At 39.8% G+C, this 16,512-nt stretch overlaps 2 protein-coding genes across 2 annotated transcripts; one reads left to right on the plus strand and one right to left on the minus strand.

The window, feature by feature from the left end:
* The first annotated feature begins 202 nt into the window (after positions 1 to 202).
* On the plus strand, positions 203 to 2,481 carry LOC104607379 (Tetratricopeptide repeat (TPR)-like superfamily protein). The gene has a single exon (XM_010273017.3). The coding sequence runs from the start codon at positions 454 to 456 to the stop codon at positions 1,771 to 1,773; it is 1,320 nt and encodes a 439-aa protein (XP_010271319.1). The 5' UTR covers positions 203 to 453; the 3' UTR covers positions 1,774 to 2,481.
* Positions 2,482 to 6,581: 4,100 nt separating this feature from the next.
* Positions 6,582 to 10,313, minus strand: LOC104607380 (putative inactive receptor kinase At1g48480). The gene is made up of 2 exons (XM_010273018.3): positions 8,914 to 10,313; positions 6,582 to 7,582 (listed from the first exon to the last, which is right to left on the minus strand). Exons 1-2 carry the CDS (start codon positions 10,289 to 10,291, stop codon positions 6,909 to 6,911), a joined length of 2,052 nt encoding a protein of 683 aa, XP_010271320.1. The 5' UTR covers positions 10,292 to 10,313; the 3' UTR covers positions 6,582 to 6,908.
* Between the last annotated feature and the right edge of the window lie 6,199 nt (positions 10,314 to 16,512).

Below are 16,512 nucleotides of genomic sequence, written 5' to 3' on the forward strand. Positions count from 1 at the left end.
GTTACCTTCTGAACCATGGCCTGACCCGATACACTTCCTGTAGGGGCATACCGAGAAATACTCCGATACGTATCAACTGATATATAACGATATTTTGAACCTTAAGTTAAAAGCGTTCAACTAAGCCTTGCTCGCTTAATATACATGTGGCAAGTTATGAGGGACCCATCACCTAGGTTCAAGCTAATAGTACAATCTCAGTGAAACGTTGATGTCTTATCTATTGGTGATTGGTGAACCACCTAACCTAATTTCAAGATGACGCAGCTCCACAACCCACGGGACTCATTTAAGCCCATTTAAGAGAATCGGCATTATCATTTGGCTTGAAGTTTGAGCTTTGAATTGCTCTTTTTTACAGTCTTTTATCCGGAAAAAAAAAGCTACTTTTGAACCATCTGATGGACTGATGTCGACGATTAAATCCTATTTGTTTCCCCCGATCAGCCCGATATGCGAATACCCACAATGAGATATTTCCATATTTCGCGTCGGACTCGGGGGAGCTTCATTCAATTGGATCAGACTTTGAGGGGTCTCTGCTTTTCCGGAAGATTAACTGAAGCGGTTGACATTTTATGTCGTACAGAGTCGCTCCTGGATACTGAGATATACGCCCTTCTACTGCAAGAATGCATATTCAGGAAAGAGTTCAAGAAAGGGAGAAGGATCCATGCACAAATGGTAATAGTTGGATTTGCTCCTGATGAATACTTACAGACCAAATTAGCCATATTGTATGCGAAAAATGGAGATTTGGAAACTGCTCATATCATGTTTGATAAAATTTCAAACCGAAGTCTGGTTTCCTGGAATGCGATGATCTCAGGATATGTGCAAAAGGGTCTTGATGAAACGGGGTTGAATCTTTATCACAAGATGAGACAGAGTGGTTTGATACCCGACCAGTACACGTTTGCATCAGTCTTCCGAGCCTGTGCTTCGCTGGCAACTCTGGAACAGGGGAAGCGGGTCCATGCGGTTATGATCAAGAGCCAACTGACAGAGAATGTTGTGGTTAACAGTGCTCTCACGGACATGTACTTCAAGTGCAGTAGTCCCCATGACGGTCATCGTGTATTCGACAAGACCTCAGAGCGAAACGTTGTTACATGGACTGCTCTGATCTCTGGGTATGGCCAACATGGGCGAGTTAATGAAGTTTTAGACCTCTTTAATAGAATGTTACATGAAGGCTTCAGACCAAACTATGTTACGTTTCTTGCAGTTCTTACTGCTTGTAGTCATGGAGGCCTGATTAACGAGGGTTGGAAGTATTTTACATCAATGTCCAGAGACTACGGTATTAGGCCAAGAGGGAAACACTATGCAGCCATGGTCGATCTCTTGGGGCGTGCGGGGAGGTTGAACGAGGCTTATGAGTTTGTTCTGAACTCACCTTGTGAGGATCACTCTGTTATTTGGGGTGCTCTACTTGGTGCTTGCAGAATTCACGGGAACCTAGAACTGGTTAAGCTTGCAGCGAAGAAGTTCTTTGAGCTGGAACCAGAAAATGCAGGGAAGTATGTCGTTTTATCCAATGCTTATGCTGCTTATGGGTTGTGGAAACATGTCGCAGAGGTTAGGAAGGTGATGAAGGTATCTGGGGTGAGAAAGGAACCCGGTTATAGCTGGATTGAGGTCCAAGGGGAGGCCCACACCTTTGCTGTTGGAGACAAATCTCACAGACAGAGTGAGCAGATATACGAGGTGATCAAAGAGCTGACTTGCGCTTTAAAAGATGCAGGTTACCTTCCAGATTTAAGAGTCTGACAAAAAATATATATATATAAAGCTAAAAAAGACTAGTTGAAAAATGAAGTCATCCTATTTTTTGGGGTAGAATTGATTCTTTCTCAGCCTGGCTATTTCTTGGGTAGGTCTCATCCAACTGTGGGTTCTGATCCTGGAAGCTAACGTTTAAGACAATATTTCCATAAATAGAGAAGTAATATTGCCACTGCCCATTGGATCCATGGAAACCAAGTCTCCTATATGCTTTTCATGGGAAAAACAGTTCGTAAGCATGAGAATTAGTCATGAACCAGATGGAGGGAAGAAGGCTGCTTATAATTTATAATTTATAAATGGGGAAAATGATACTGTAATTGGTGAAATCGTTATCCCAAGTCATAGTCTGAGATAGAAGTTTTCCAATTTTTTTTCCTGAAACAAGAGAGGCTGCTATGGTAGATACTACACCGCCGAATACTCAATTTAGAAGTCTGATGCCTATTTTTGCAAGAACTGTGCATGACAGTGATGGCACCACGCCATGACCAAATAATAATCAAAGGCATGGATAGAGAAATCACTTGCATTTAATCCCTCTATGTTGGGTAAAGGCCTTCATATGCATGTATGATGAATTGATGATATTTTGCATGACTTACACTGGCTGCGTAGGATATGCTATTATCAAAAACTAGTACAAGATAGAACCAATTCAGCACTCAAATTCAAATAACATTTGAACTTTGTATATATCCTAGCCTCCTAGGTAGGAAATACATTTTGACATTTATTCAATAATATGAGATAATGAACCCAAACAGATGGCTCTTTGTTGGGAAGTTTCTATGATTATAGATATCAAAGAGAGACTAACATCCATTCATTGCCATGGGTGACATTATTTCAAAATACATTATTTGCATAGTTCCAGAATGCCAGTACATCCAACAGACAGACTTAAACAGATTGATGTTTGTTGATTTGCTGAAAGACCACTTCCTTATTGTCATTTGGTGGATCCATAAGAATTCCAAGATGTTCATAGTCTAGCCCATCTATTGCAAGAAAATACACCATTAGAGTCGTAGTGTTTGCATTGGGTCTAAATCCATTCATTAAGAAATTAGGTTGCCTCAACTGGTTGTCCCTTCGCTGGAAAGAGTATCTTCTTGTATTTCATTATGAATCTCTTGAATCACTATTTGTGACAGACAACCTTCTACCAGAACCGATTCTAATGACCCCAGTTCAAAATTGTCAAAGAATTAAAACAGTTTGGAAATGAGATTTGGGCTTTTCATCTATTGGGTTTATTACTTCTGATCAAACATTTGCCTCTACAACATCTATTATATATTATTTCAATATTTATCTACTTTGTGATGCTAGTTCTAAGACTACTGAATGCTTCCTTCAAACCATATGTAAGGAATAAGTTGCAGGCAGATAAACACATTAGCGCAATGAAAACCATTGCCACATTGGTTGGGAAATCCTTGTCGGAACTCAGGAAAGATCAATCTCTTTATTATCATTAGTTTCCATGGAAAAATGTCCAAATACACTCAGAGGGGAAGCGTCCCCTAAGTTGCATACTTGCATCTTAGGCTGTGTTTGGCTTGATAGTATTCAATAAGAGAGAAACAGAAGTTGAAGGAAAGTTCTTAAGGATTTTTGCTAATTTCTTTAGGAACTTTCCCTCAACTCTCTGTTTCTCTCTTATTTAATACTATCAAACCAAAGACAGCATTAATGTCTTACCCATAAAAGATTGGCCATCCGAAAATTCATATGGGACCATCTTGGTTAGAATATTTTATGGACTTTGGGTTTGTTCCAAAGTTCTAGTTTGGGGAAAATAACACTTTAACTTTCTTCATCTCAATGGATAATGTACTGTATAAGGACTGATGCAATGAATTTCCACACTCCACGGATTTCTGAGGGAAGCTTCTACATAGCATTTACTTTTCTAGCATATTTGTTATTTGACATAAATGAAAAACCAATGTACAAAATGAATGCCATTTTTATCAATAAAGCATTAGTCAGTTAAAAAGGCAAAACTTTAGACCCCTTGTGTATGTATATAATGTTAGAATTCAAAAAATATTAACTATTTCAATAGTATAGAGATTGGATTAATGGAACCAATTATAATGCCTCACACCAGTTGTAAAATATATATTACCCACAACCATTCAGTTTCTCTCTCAACATTTATGGAATTCCAAATTCAATAGTATGTACTTTTCTACCAATATGTGCAGAGTCCATATTTTCTCACCACGCCGAGTCAGTTGCTGTGGTGTTAGGCTTTGTTTAGAGTGCAAACCTGAATCAGATACAAAGTTTGAACCTGGTTCAGATTTGCATTTGTTTCTCTGTAATTATGCTCTGCACTCCTATTTGACACAAAATTTGTACTTTGCACTACGCTCCTCTTACCTGATTCTCTTTGATATAAAGTGGTGACCGCATCACTCCCAAACAAATAAGCTTCCTCCTATCTCCATTCTCTTTCGTATAAAGCAGGGACTACCCCCATCTTACTTCCTATTTACTTCTTATAAATGAACAAGACAAAATTAAATCCGAAGCGAAAGTAAACCAGAATTTGCACAACCTATTTTCACCTATGTGCATTTACACCAGTGTAAATGAAATTCACATTGCAAATAAACTGAGCCTTGATTATCTTGTTGGTGTTGCTTTGCCTGCTTTACACTACATAGGTGCCGTGTGGAAGATCATCCATTTGCTTGTATTTTTACTAGTTAAGGGAGACAACCTGCAACTGGCCAAACCAAAGGATTTAATCAGGCAAAGAAGATGAAACTGAACCCGGAAAATTTGGAGAGAGAGAATGAATTTAAGAAACACAAACAAATGTTAATGTTGAAAACAACACTAACCTATTATCTTTTTGATTCCTAGACAAACACAGCTGCACAGATGCTGAATAAGAACAAAAAGTGAATAAAACATCTGGTGAGTGTGATCTCCAAATCTATGGTAATAACTATAAATACATGTTGGAAATCATTGTAGGACCTGCTGTGATCTATATTCAAGTTCATAAAATTATGTGGGTGTTCAGAAATTGATCCCATCACATGCATGTTTGTTCAATTGGACTGATTTTCTGTATATAAAATCTTGAGGATTACAAGGACAACAAGAATCTGGGTTCACTATGGGTTCTAGTTGCTTTAGACTACATTAAAATGACTCGAACCCAGTTTTAATTTGGATTGATGACTTTCAACCCAACCCAGATTGTCCTGAAACTGGATTGCGCCAGTCGAATATGATTTGAGTCTGACATGATAATACGAGCTTCTCCCAGTTTTGTGATGACAAGGCCAGTGGCTGCCTATTAGCAGACTAACCAGTTGGCCTCCTACTGAACTGATAACATCTGGCATGCATTCAGTCCGTTTGTCTTTGTATTTTCTGCAGGAACCAATTGTGATTGGACTCAAACCGAGCCCTTGTTTTGCATTTGGCTGTGAAATCATGATCATGGTACCAGAAAAAAAAAAGATGCTTTTGGAGAACTCTCTGTACAAAGCTAGATTTTGTGTAACACAAACAGACACAAATTGAGAGATGGAGTTGGTTGCATCCAGACCACCTCTCTCTCTCTCTCTCTCTAATTGCAAAGAAACAAAAGAGAACAGAACAAGGATTGCCCGAAGCAGGGTGGAACCAACCATCATAAGACTGAACAGTAACTCCAAAATATTGGTGGAAAGGAAGATGTCAGTATTAGCTACAGTCCATAGAAGAAACTCCACAAACTATGAACTTTCCCTATATAAAGAACATATATCTGAGAATAAAAGCTCACTTAAAAATATTTCAAGTTCAAAAGAAAATTTGGGTATCAACAGAAACAAGGAACAGAGGATCAAATAATTGTACTAAATACAATATATCTGATTGTCCAATATGATATAGATGTTTGGACCACCAGAACATGTCAAGCCCATTCATCATCTAGAAATCCACCATCTACCATCCACACCGAACTTTTCTTCTTGCCCTCTGCAATTTTCACTACTTTGCTCACGTGGTAGTGGGTACTGAATATAAGAGGTACTTCACTCTGTGCAGATTTCTCCTCCAAATGCAGTGGCTCTTCTAAGCTGTAACTTGTTACTTAAGAAGGTTTGTCGAAATTTTCTTTTGTTTAATCTTTTGAATTGTAAAAGCATGTATATTTATGTCAACCGTACCAAGGGGGCTAAATATCAATAAAGTTATACAATTTCTCTTTGTATAGGACGTATGTTCTGTTAAATCATAGCTTGTTTGAAACTTCGCACCATGTCCTTTGTTGCTCTGCGATTGTTATTTTAGAGCCCCAGATTAAATCAAATCGGACAATCCCATTACTGTACTGTACCAAGTGATCTCTCACGCGTAAGATCAAACCATCTCTAGATCATTTTCACCTTGTTTGATCCATCTAGAATCATTTCATTCGGGTTTTTATCTTGTTTGTTGCTTCCCCCAACCAGGAAACTTTAAAAGACCCCTGGCTTTTTACATCAAGGAGTTCACATCTTGGCCCCACAATGTCCCGCCCCACAGCACATCCCCGCCGTGTATTGAGAGCATCTCCCGATGATATCATCAAGATGCTCCCAATACACGCGGGGATGTGGTCTCTTGCAAGGGACATGCTGAATACAAACACGATGGCCATCAAACTTGTGAGTTTCACAAGTCACAATCCAATCACCTCCCATCCAAAAGATAGAATGAGTGGGGAGTTGGTGCACCTGAGAAACAATGGAGAACTAAAAATCCTTACTTCTAGCAACTGAAATTTCTCAATATAAACAAATCAAAAGTTGCCTTGAAAAGCAAAAGCAAAAGTAATTACAACAACCACCGTGCCCCCACCAACAAGAACCAATACACAGTTATTCTCCGAAGAAAAGATGTAAAACAACATTGAAACCCCCCCAAGGCCCCAACCATATATAAAGGTGAATTTAATGAAGAAAGAGCTACCTGCTAATGGGAAGAAAGGGGAAAAAAATACACAGTTTGATTCTTAATAAAGAAGATGAGCGCCCATCCAATACCCTGATCCAACAAACAAGGAAAAACACCAGATGACATATTCTAAAGTGGGCATAATGAATGACTATAATTCATCTTCAATCCATAAGTGAAGATGCTGCTGGGCCTGATCCAATTGAGTTGGTCCGTCTAGATGACGCATCCTCCTCATCTACTACATCAGGCTGGGGATCTTGGTCATGCCTTAGGCTGGATCCCCTGATATCCTCAATCCGCTTGGTCACCTCAGGCATTGAGGGGCGCTTGTCAGGGTATTGAGCGCAACAGTCTATCGCAAGTTGTAGGAGCTGAACCATCTCTTCCTCAACGTTCTGGTATCTCAGGAGCTCAAGGTCGAACACCTCTGATGTCCATTCCTCTCGGACCACTGATTGCACCCATCTTGGTAGGTCAACTCCCTCTTCGTTCAATAGGGAATGTGTGGGGGCCTTTCCAGTCAACAGCTCCAAAAGCAGCACTCCAAAGCTGTATACATCAGCCTTCTGTGAGACCTTCCGGCCATCTGTTACCTCTGGTGCACGGTAACCAGCAATGCGGTTAGGAGTGGAGGTGGGGCCAACAATCTGAGCAAGACCAAAGTCGGAGACCCGGGCATCATAGGACTTGCCAAGGAGGACATTGGATGACTTGATGTTTCCATGTGAGACATTGGGTCCCTTTGAATGGAGGTATTCGACGCCGCGAGCAGCTCCAAGGGCAATGCCTGATCTGGTTTCCCAGTTCAATGGAGTCCTACCTGATCCTCTGTTTCCTGTAGTCAAAGATGCGCGACCAAGAAAGGGGAAGAGAAAAAAATAAAGCTAGTCAGGCACATAGTTTTGTTTGCTTTTAAGTTTCAAATGTTTGAGATAGTGTGCTCACTGTGCTTATACTTTAATTTGCTTTCCTGGATTTATATTAATGATTAATGGATCTAATGGAGATTTCTAATTAGTCAAGAAAAATGTAAGTAGATTGCAGACAATAGGAATTAGCAAACTTGGTAAAGAGAACAAATACTTAATTTTTAAGGAAGAAAAAAAGAAGAAATCAGTAACAAATGAATTTGATGAATATTCTAGGGAATGAAGGAGAAAGTAATCCTATATACTACTTACAAAGAAAATACTCCTATATGATAAAATCAAAATAAAGAGAAAATGAAGCATGAGATACACAGACAAATAATTGGGGACAAAAGAAACCAATAATTAGGATCCGTTTGGTTCGTAGTCGGAATCGGAATCGGAATCGAAATCCTCCGGAATCGGAATTGAAAGTCCATTCCCATAGTTTGTTTGGTTCAGACAGGAATGGGAGTGAGAATTAAAATCAGCAGGAATGGGATTTCATTCCCAAGGGAGGGGCACAAATGGGGGAATTACATTCCAGCAGGAATGGGAATGGGATTCCGATTCTGCTCAACCAAACAGTTGGAATCAGAATAGCCCATTCCAATTCCGAATCCAGACCCCTATTTAAGTTCTTAAAGAATATTGCACTGTAGACAAACATGAAATTTTGTCGAAACAACTCAAGGAGAAAAGTTAAAATCATAAACAAAAATAATACTAGATCCAAATCACCAAGACCATAACAAAAAGTAAAACTAAATAAAACCAAGGAAAACACCCATGACCCATCATGCAGATATAGCACAATGCAGACATAGATAACACACAAAAACAAAAAAGAACAGGAGAAAAAAATACACACATCATACCCAAGCCAAAAAGAAGAAAAATATTCAATAAAATTATTACAGATCTAAGACGAGATACATATATCAATTTATCTTTCCAGCAAAACAACCAAGAAGAAAAATCAAAAGTATTGTTAGATTTGAAATTAAATCTCAAATTCTCAGCAGCCAAGAACATATCAGTAATAAAAAAGGCAGATATAAAAACCCAAAAGCTATTTGTAAAAAAAAAACAACAAAATCCAATAAGCCATTCTGCAGAGGTAACGCTATCATCCTATCAAATCCTATTCGATCATCAAAACAATCATCCCCAGTAAAAAGAACAATTATTATACCGTGCAAATCTTAAAAGCAAAGTATCATGAAAAATAAAAGGAAGAGAAGGAAGAAAGGCTCACCATGCAAAAGTGCAGATAAGCTTCCATTGGGCATGTAATCATAGACAAGGAGCTTCTCATCCTTGCTGTAATAGTAGGCTCTAAGCGGGACTAAATTTTCGTGATCCATCGATCCAACGGCGTCGATCTTCTCCCTGAATTCCCTCTCCGAAATGCTAACATCTTTCAACCTCTTCACAGCTACAACCGTTCCAACCTCCAAAACTGCCTTATAGGCCGTTCCAAACGTTCCTTTCCCCAGCACCTCAGCTGAAGCCCTCAAAAGATCCTCCAGATCGAAAACCTTGCCCGCATTTCCAAAGAAAAAGAGCTTCTTGTCCCCAGTACTGGCGTTAAGGTCTGTCGCTTTGGATGCTGACACTGCCGTCGCAGCCGCTGTCGCTGCGCCCGAATATCCTCCGCTGTTCAGAGTGCCATTGTCTCCCTCTCTGATATGTTTCTCGCGGGGAATCTCTACATCCGACGGGAGCTGCTTCGCCGTTGCAATGTCGTTCGTTTTCCTAGTTTTCTTCTTTCCGCACAGAAAGAACAAAATGAGAAGAATCAATAGGAATGCAAACACCGACCCGATCGCAATTCCTGCAATAGCTCCTCCAGACAGCTTCTTCTTCTTCTTCTTCCCGCCATTGTCACTGTTGTTGGCACCACCGTTGTTTTCTGTGTTTGTCGACGGCGTTGGTTCGCCGGGACAAGGGCTAAGCGGTGAACCGCACAGCGAAGTGCTTAGAAATGAACTAGTCGTAAACTTCTGGAGTTCCTTTGGAATCGAACCGTTCAATTGATTGAACGAAACATTGAACTGTACAAGATTCGTAAGGTTCAGCTCCGGTAACGAACCATTCAACTGATTTTTCTCCAAATACAGAGTCGCCAACCTAGTGAGATTGTTGAAAGACGGAGAGATCTCCCCGGAGAACTTGTTCGATGCAAGGTTCAGCCGAACAAGATTCTTAAGCCCGAACAAGAACGACGGGATCTCACCAGAGAACAAGTTACCCTGCAAATAGACATTGCGGAGGTCCGTGCATGCAGCGAGATCCGATGGCAACGGACCGGTGAGAGCATTAAACCGGAAGCTAAGCGTATGAAGCTTCGTCAGATTTCCAAAGATCCCGACAGGGATTCGGCCGGTAAGTCCCGTGCCGGGAAGACGCACCGTAGTGACACGGTTATTTTCGCACTGAATGCCAGCCCATGCACACGGCGACTGTTGGTTAGTGTTCCAGAGAAGAGACCTCCCGCCAACAGCCGATCGGAGCGCAATGAGCGCAGCTCGGTCTGACGCAAGATCCGGTTTCCCGAGAGGAAGGAAAACCAGAAGACAGAAAATAATCAAGTGACGAGATCCCATTGGCAGTTTCGCAAAACCGCTTTTCATGACTTCATCGTCTCCCTCGTGAACTTAACAAGCCAAAGAAAAGAAGTTGCAGGAGAGAGAGAGAGAGAGAGAGAGAGTGAAGGCTGAGAAATGATGTCTAAAATCTAGAACAAACCCTAGTTGTTGTGGTCGTCTGCACATCTGCTTTCCTTTCTTCTCTTTCTTTCAACCTAAAAAAGAAAAATTAAATGAACTAAGTTTTTTATTTTAAATGAATTTCTTGTTCTTGTTTAATTAATTTCGAATGCAAGCTGGAATCTTTTAATTAATCGGACTTCTTTAATTATTAATTACAGTGATTATTTTAATTAATTAAGTAAAGATAAAACTGGATATCGAAGGATTCTGACAGTGCAAACTTGTTTCTGAGTGGACACACAACTGTCAGTGAGGGCCGCGGGATTTCTTCCCGGGAAATCAAAATATCGCGCTATTTTGACATTTGATTGAGCTTTCCATCGGACGCTTGAATCTGGTTTTTTCACGGGGGAGTTTTTGTTTAGGGTGGAGCGTGAAGTAGGCGAATATAGTGTCGGAGAGACGGTTTGTTTGTCTGTTGGTGGTTAACGTTCAAACTCGACGATGTTACGTGTCAACCGCCAGTTAGCTAATTGATTCCGCCCGACGGCAAGTAGCAGCGGTTCAACGGCTTAATTCTGTGGGTCCCAACGGATGATTGGGTTTCGGACTTTGGGTTGAGTGTTTGGCTAACGGCGTTTGGGATTCGCCGTTAGCGTGGAACCGCCGGTGCCGGTGGTATCTGGAATGGAGAATGTTGCCGATTTACGGCTTGGCTTTATGTTCGTTATCTCGGACGTCTTATCGGAAAAGATCTGGCGTGGAATCCGGGTTGAATACCAAAAGTGACCCTGTGGATCCATACTGGTGTAGGGGTATTTTCGGGGAATTTTGCAATTGGTTTTACTGCTTTAGGCTTTTACTTTTTGCGTGGGTCGAGACTCACGATGTACTTTGGTTTTTTACAGTTGGGTTACAGAGGCCGGGCCCACAAGCTCAATGCGGTAAGATGAGAAGTATTAATTTTTTTTTTCAAGTAAAAGCCTAGCCCAGTGCACCGTCTTGTGGGTCCCGCAGTCCCCGCGGGAAGCTGAGCTTAGCCTCTGTATTTTTGGGAGGTCTGGCTCTGGGGCCCATAGAAATATCTCAAACACTGACCGTCTGATCTGTACGTTATCGAACGGTCAGAGTTTAGCACAGAAATAATAGGCGAGACTGTAGATGCTGGTTGTAGTCTATGAGCGCATGCACTGTAACAGAGTTGCTGTGCCTACCTTCCTCATTATGGCAAAGTCATGCGGACGGGGACGGAGAGGCCATTAGTGGGGCGCCATGCTTACGGTGGGCCCCACGAAGGATAATCTGGGCCCATTTCCTTGGACCATGCCACATTTACTTCACCCATCCGAAGGAATCAGAGAAGGCGTTGGGACCCATCAGAAGTGGGCTGGCGGTGGCCGATGGTCCCCCCTCTCACATGGTCCCCCATTAGTAGATGCAGCCATGGCGATAAACATGAGACAAAATAACAGGCTATCAGTGGGCCACACCATGCTAGCTTGGTGGGTGAATAATTGGGCAGGACCCACTATGAGCTTGTCCTTAATGGGCTTCACTTTCAGGCCCGCATTTAGGGTCCATTACATAACCGTTGTCACTCGCTAAAAATTATTTTTCTAACATATCACCAATGTAGGGCTGTCAATGGTTCGGGTCTATCCGCCAAAATCGAACCGACCGAAGCGATTTTGTCATTGTCCCGAGTTGGTTCTACTTATTCTGAATCAATTCAAACCTGAACCGATTATTATGTTAATAGTATATTAAGATTTTTTAATTTTCTTGTAATATTTATTATATTTTATATTTAGAAGGGTAAATTTGACAAACAATATATAAGATCATTTCGGTAAAAATACTTGACTTATTAATATATAAAAAATTTGTTATTTTGTCGTGATTTTTATTGAGGCTATATTATAAAAAATCAAGTTTTAAATTATTAATAACATAAATAATTATATATATATATCTGTATAATCAACTTAATCGGGTCCAGTCTAGTCGATCCAGACCCGATTAATAATCAGTTTGAGACTGTTAGTAGCCGTCCCGAACCAGATCCAACCCATTAACAGTGTCGAGAATGGCTACATGGGCTAAAAACTGATGGGCTTGGGCCTACTGACACAATCCTGATTCCTGAACTGGGGCGGGCCAACCCTGCCGCTCTCCCCCAGTAAATAAAACAATTGGATGGTCCACCATAGCGCGTCCTTCTACAGGAATTACATGAAGAAAGCGATGATGTTGATTTTAATCAAAACCGTGGAGATCGAATACATAGACGTTAGAAGTTTCAATCGATCTACAAGTATTTGTTAATTCTAGTCCAGAAAAGACCAAAACTGTGAAACAATACAATGGGGCCCAGAGGCCTAGCCCAACTCATCGGACGGTGACAAAGTGATCCAAGGATGTGAGAAAACGACAGTTGATAATATAATAGCTCTGAGAGGGTGAATGATGATGAATGGAAGAAATAAAGAAGTGTGAAATATCCAAGTTACCAACCAAATGGGGTGAGAGAGGGTGAATCAGAATGATTAATGGAATAATAATAAATGAATAAAGAGGTTTAGGTGAGAAGGGGGAGAGAGAGAGAGATTACTTAATAGAGGGCTTAGAAGGAAGGAAAGGATATATAAATAATCAAAGGCCAAGTGGCCAACCACCCCTCAGAAAAAGACCGAAAATGGCTGTTGTGAGTGTGAGAGAGCTCCGTTGGAAAGCGTTGTTGATTTGGGTTTGCACTTTCTTGTCGGCAGTTCACATGTGCACAAAATTAAGGGAGTGATTTAATGCTTCTTGCTTCTCTCTCTCTCTCTCTCTAATTGACTGTTTGGTTGTTGAGAAAGTGGTCATTTTTTACGGAGTGAACAAGGAATAACAAGAAAAATCAGGGCCGGTTTGGTTAGCAAGTAGGAATTGGTATTATATTTCTATAGTCTGTTTGCTTCAGACAAGAATCTAAATGAGAAATGGAATTAGTAAGAATAGGATTTCATTCCGAAGGGAAGGGGAGGGAATGTACATTCCCCCTTAAATGGGGGAATGACATTCACCAGAAATGAAAATAGGATTTTGATTCCCCCAATCAAACAATTAAAATCAGAATGACCCATTTTAATTCTGATTCCAAATCCCAATTCCCGTGAATCAAACATGCCCTTAATGTTTTTTCCTAATTTTTTTTATTTAAGCTTGTTTGCTCTAATGTATCTTTTGAGGGTCATGTGATATCCCCCCTCCTAATATTTAATAATAAAATTTTCTTTTTTTATTTCCTAAAAAATAATGAAAAAGATTATTACATGATCAAATACATTGCCTATTGCGAGTTTTCAACAATTGATACATTTTTTTTCAGTTTTATAATTTATAAATAGATACATTAAGATGGGAATTAATGTTTTTTCCCAAATAAGGCCCTAAGGCCAATTTCGTTCATCAGTCTTGGTATACAGACCTCGTAAAAGAGGTTAGATCAAAATGAATTAAATCAGAAATACAAGGATGGGTATTAATGTTTAAACTTATTAAAAGGCCCTAACTCTCACTATTTAGTGTTTCGGAAACCCTGGAATACATATCATACAATATGATAGTATTGATACTTTCAACTAAGGCTGAGTTTTAAAGGAGTATAAATGCATTGCTGACCCGGGTGGTTGAACTGTTCGAATCATTCAATGGTTTTGACCATTTTTTTATCAGAACAGGCCAACTGTTCGATTCGAATGGCCAGACCATTCAACCCAGAAACTAGACCCCTGACCGGTTTATTATCCAAATCGATTTTAAAAACCTTGGTTCGAAATATCAATACACCCAAATATGATAACATGAATATATATACCAATACTTTGAACCTAATGCATGCTATTTTTTTATCTTTTTTTTTAAATTTGGGAGTGGGTCGTAATAATATAAATAAGCATTTAAAACAAAGGTTTTATGATAAAATCCTTAAAAAGCAACCTATCGATGGTCGATTGCAAAATTTTAATCCTTGCTTTAAACCATGCATCCAATGGAAATATGCTAAAAGTTTGGTGGTTTGGGTGTTAAACAAGAATCAAGGAATTCCATAAAGATGGTGACAAGGTTGTTCTACCTTCTGGCATGGAATAATGTTGCATGTCAAGGTTCTTTTTTTAATGGAGATAAGATCATGTCCATCACCATTAAAATGGAATATTGTTCAGACATATCATCTGTGGTTATCGCTCAAAGGAGAATGTGATCTCATTATGTAATGCAGTTGGGGGGGGGGGGGGGGGTTGGAGTCAAAGTGTCAAAATCCTAAGATTGTAGCTATTGAACCATCTTTGAACTCTCTCCCAACATCCGTGAAGGGGATTTGTCAAGTAACTGTAAATAGAGATTATTTAATCAGCAAATTAACAAAGTGCGAATGCCCTCACTGCTGCTGTGGAAGAACTTGTCTAGACACTGATTTCGGTGCTAAGTCCCAAGTACTGTGATTGTCTAATTGTCAGCTATTAAAGCTTTGTTTCCTTTGGTTTATCTAATCATTTCTACTGTTTGGGTTGGGTGGTTTCATAAAAAAAATTGCTTAATTTAGTTGAATTGAATCAATAGCTCTATCGTCATCCCAACCCAAGGAAAAGCTTTGTGGCTGTGGTTCATGTAGAGAGAGAAAGAGAGAATTCACTACTTTTGCTCTGCCTGAGGAAGAGGTATCAAAGAGACCTAGAAAGAATCCTACCAATTGTTCTAGTGGTGTGAAAATCCATCTAAAGGTGGTCTATTCAGAAATGGAATTCATCCTTTGCCCAATTTTCAGCAAATTGGCCACATGGCCTTCATTTTTTAATGTGGTCATATAGTGAGCCCATTGTTACTTGTGGATTGTGTTTGGATGAGTGCTGAATTCGAGGAAAGAAACTGAATCAAAATTCACCAAACTCTGCAGAATTCAGATAACCTTCAAAATTCCGCATTTGAAGGCTTGAATTCCACTATTTTCAAAGTTCCAGTTCTCAAAAGGTGGAATCCAAGAAATCTGTGGGCCCATCTTTGTCCCAAGCACAGAGCATAACTTTGTAAGATACCAGTAGTTGAATTTCAGATGTCAAGCCATGTATTTCCTTTACAAGTGTACTAATTTGTCACTGAGAGTTCAGATGAGCTGTGGAAGAGCGCGCCCCACATCACATCGCACCCGTATATTGGGAATCATGAGGAGATGTAGTGTGGGTCCACTCTAGATCTACTATCCATAAAATGTTTTCAATCACCACCCATAAAACACCACCGTCATGTATTGAGAACATCTTCAATGCGCAACTGTTATGTCCCGTGGATAAGGATGTAAAAAATTCATGAATAGTAGATCCGAGACCGTATGGGGCACGGGTTGACGCACTCTGTGGGATGCCCATTGGAACACCACTGGGAGTACCAAAGTCCAGCTCAGGCTGAAGATGGCCCCATTCGTTGTGTGTATGCTTAACTTGTAGTAGTCCTCTTACTATTACTACGGCCATTATAATTTGTATTTGAAACCAATAACTTCAAGCTGTTCAATTTCACCATTAGTTTGTTTTTATGCAAGTAGCTTTTTCAGTTCTTTGTTTTCAAATGCTTTTTACTAGGGTTTCTTTATTAGAGCAATCTTAAACTATACAGTCTATACCTTTAATTATTTTTCCATAAATTATAAATAAATTTACTTAATTTACAGAGTTTCTGTTGCTTTCTCTTCAGAGTGAGATTCTTCTTGTGCTCTAAATACATTTCTCCTTTAAGATTGCTGTTAAGAAAATTTTCATAGAAAAAATCTTCTTCAATGAGAGAAAGAGAGAGAGAGAGGTTGTAATGGCTAGAACTGCAGGCCTACTTTCCTATTGATCAATGTAAATGTAGCACTAAAGGTTCTCTAACACAAACTTTGACATCAGAATAGTAATTTTAAATCATTAAAAGAAGGCTTTTTCTTGGTAGGAAGCGTCATAAATAATTTGAAAACCGGATTCTACACCATTAAAGAAAGATTCATACACGGACGTTTGCATTATCAAGCTTAAAAGTAGATCAATCAAAATCATCTCTCTCTTTCTCTCTTTGAAATTTCACATAACAAAATGAGGTGAGGTGAGGACCTGGTTGCATCAAGC

This window comes from Nelumbo nucifera, chromosome 4 (assembly GCF_055504915.1).
Source record: "Nelumbo nucifera cultivar China Antique chromosome 4, China Antique-T2T, whole genome shotgun sequence".
Classification (NCBI taxonomy): Eukaryota; Viridiplantae; Streptophyta; class Magnoliopsida; order Proteales; family Nelumbonaceae; genus Nelumbo; species Nelumbo nucifera.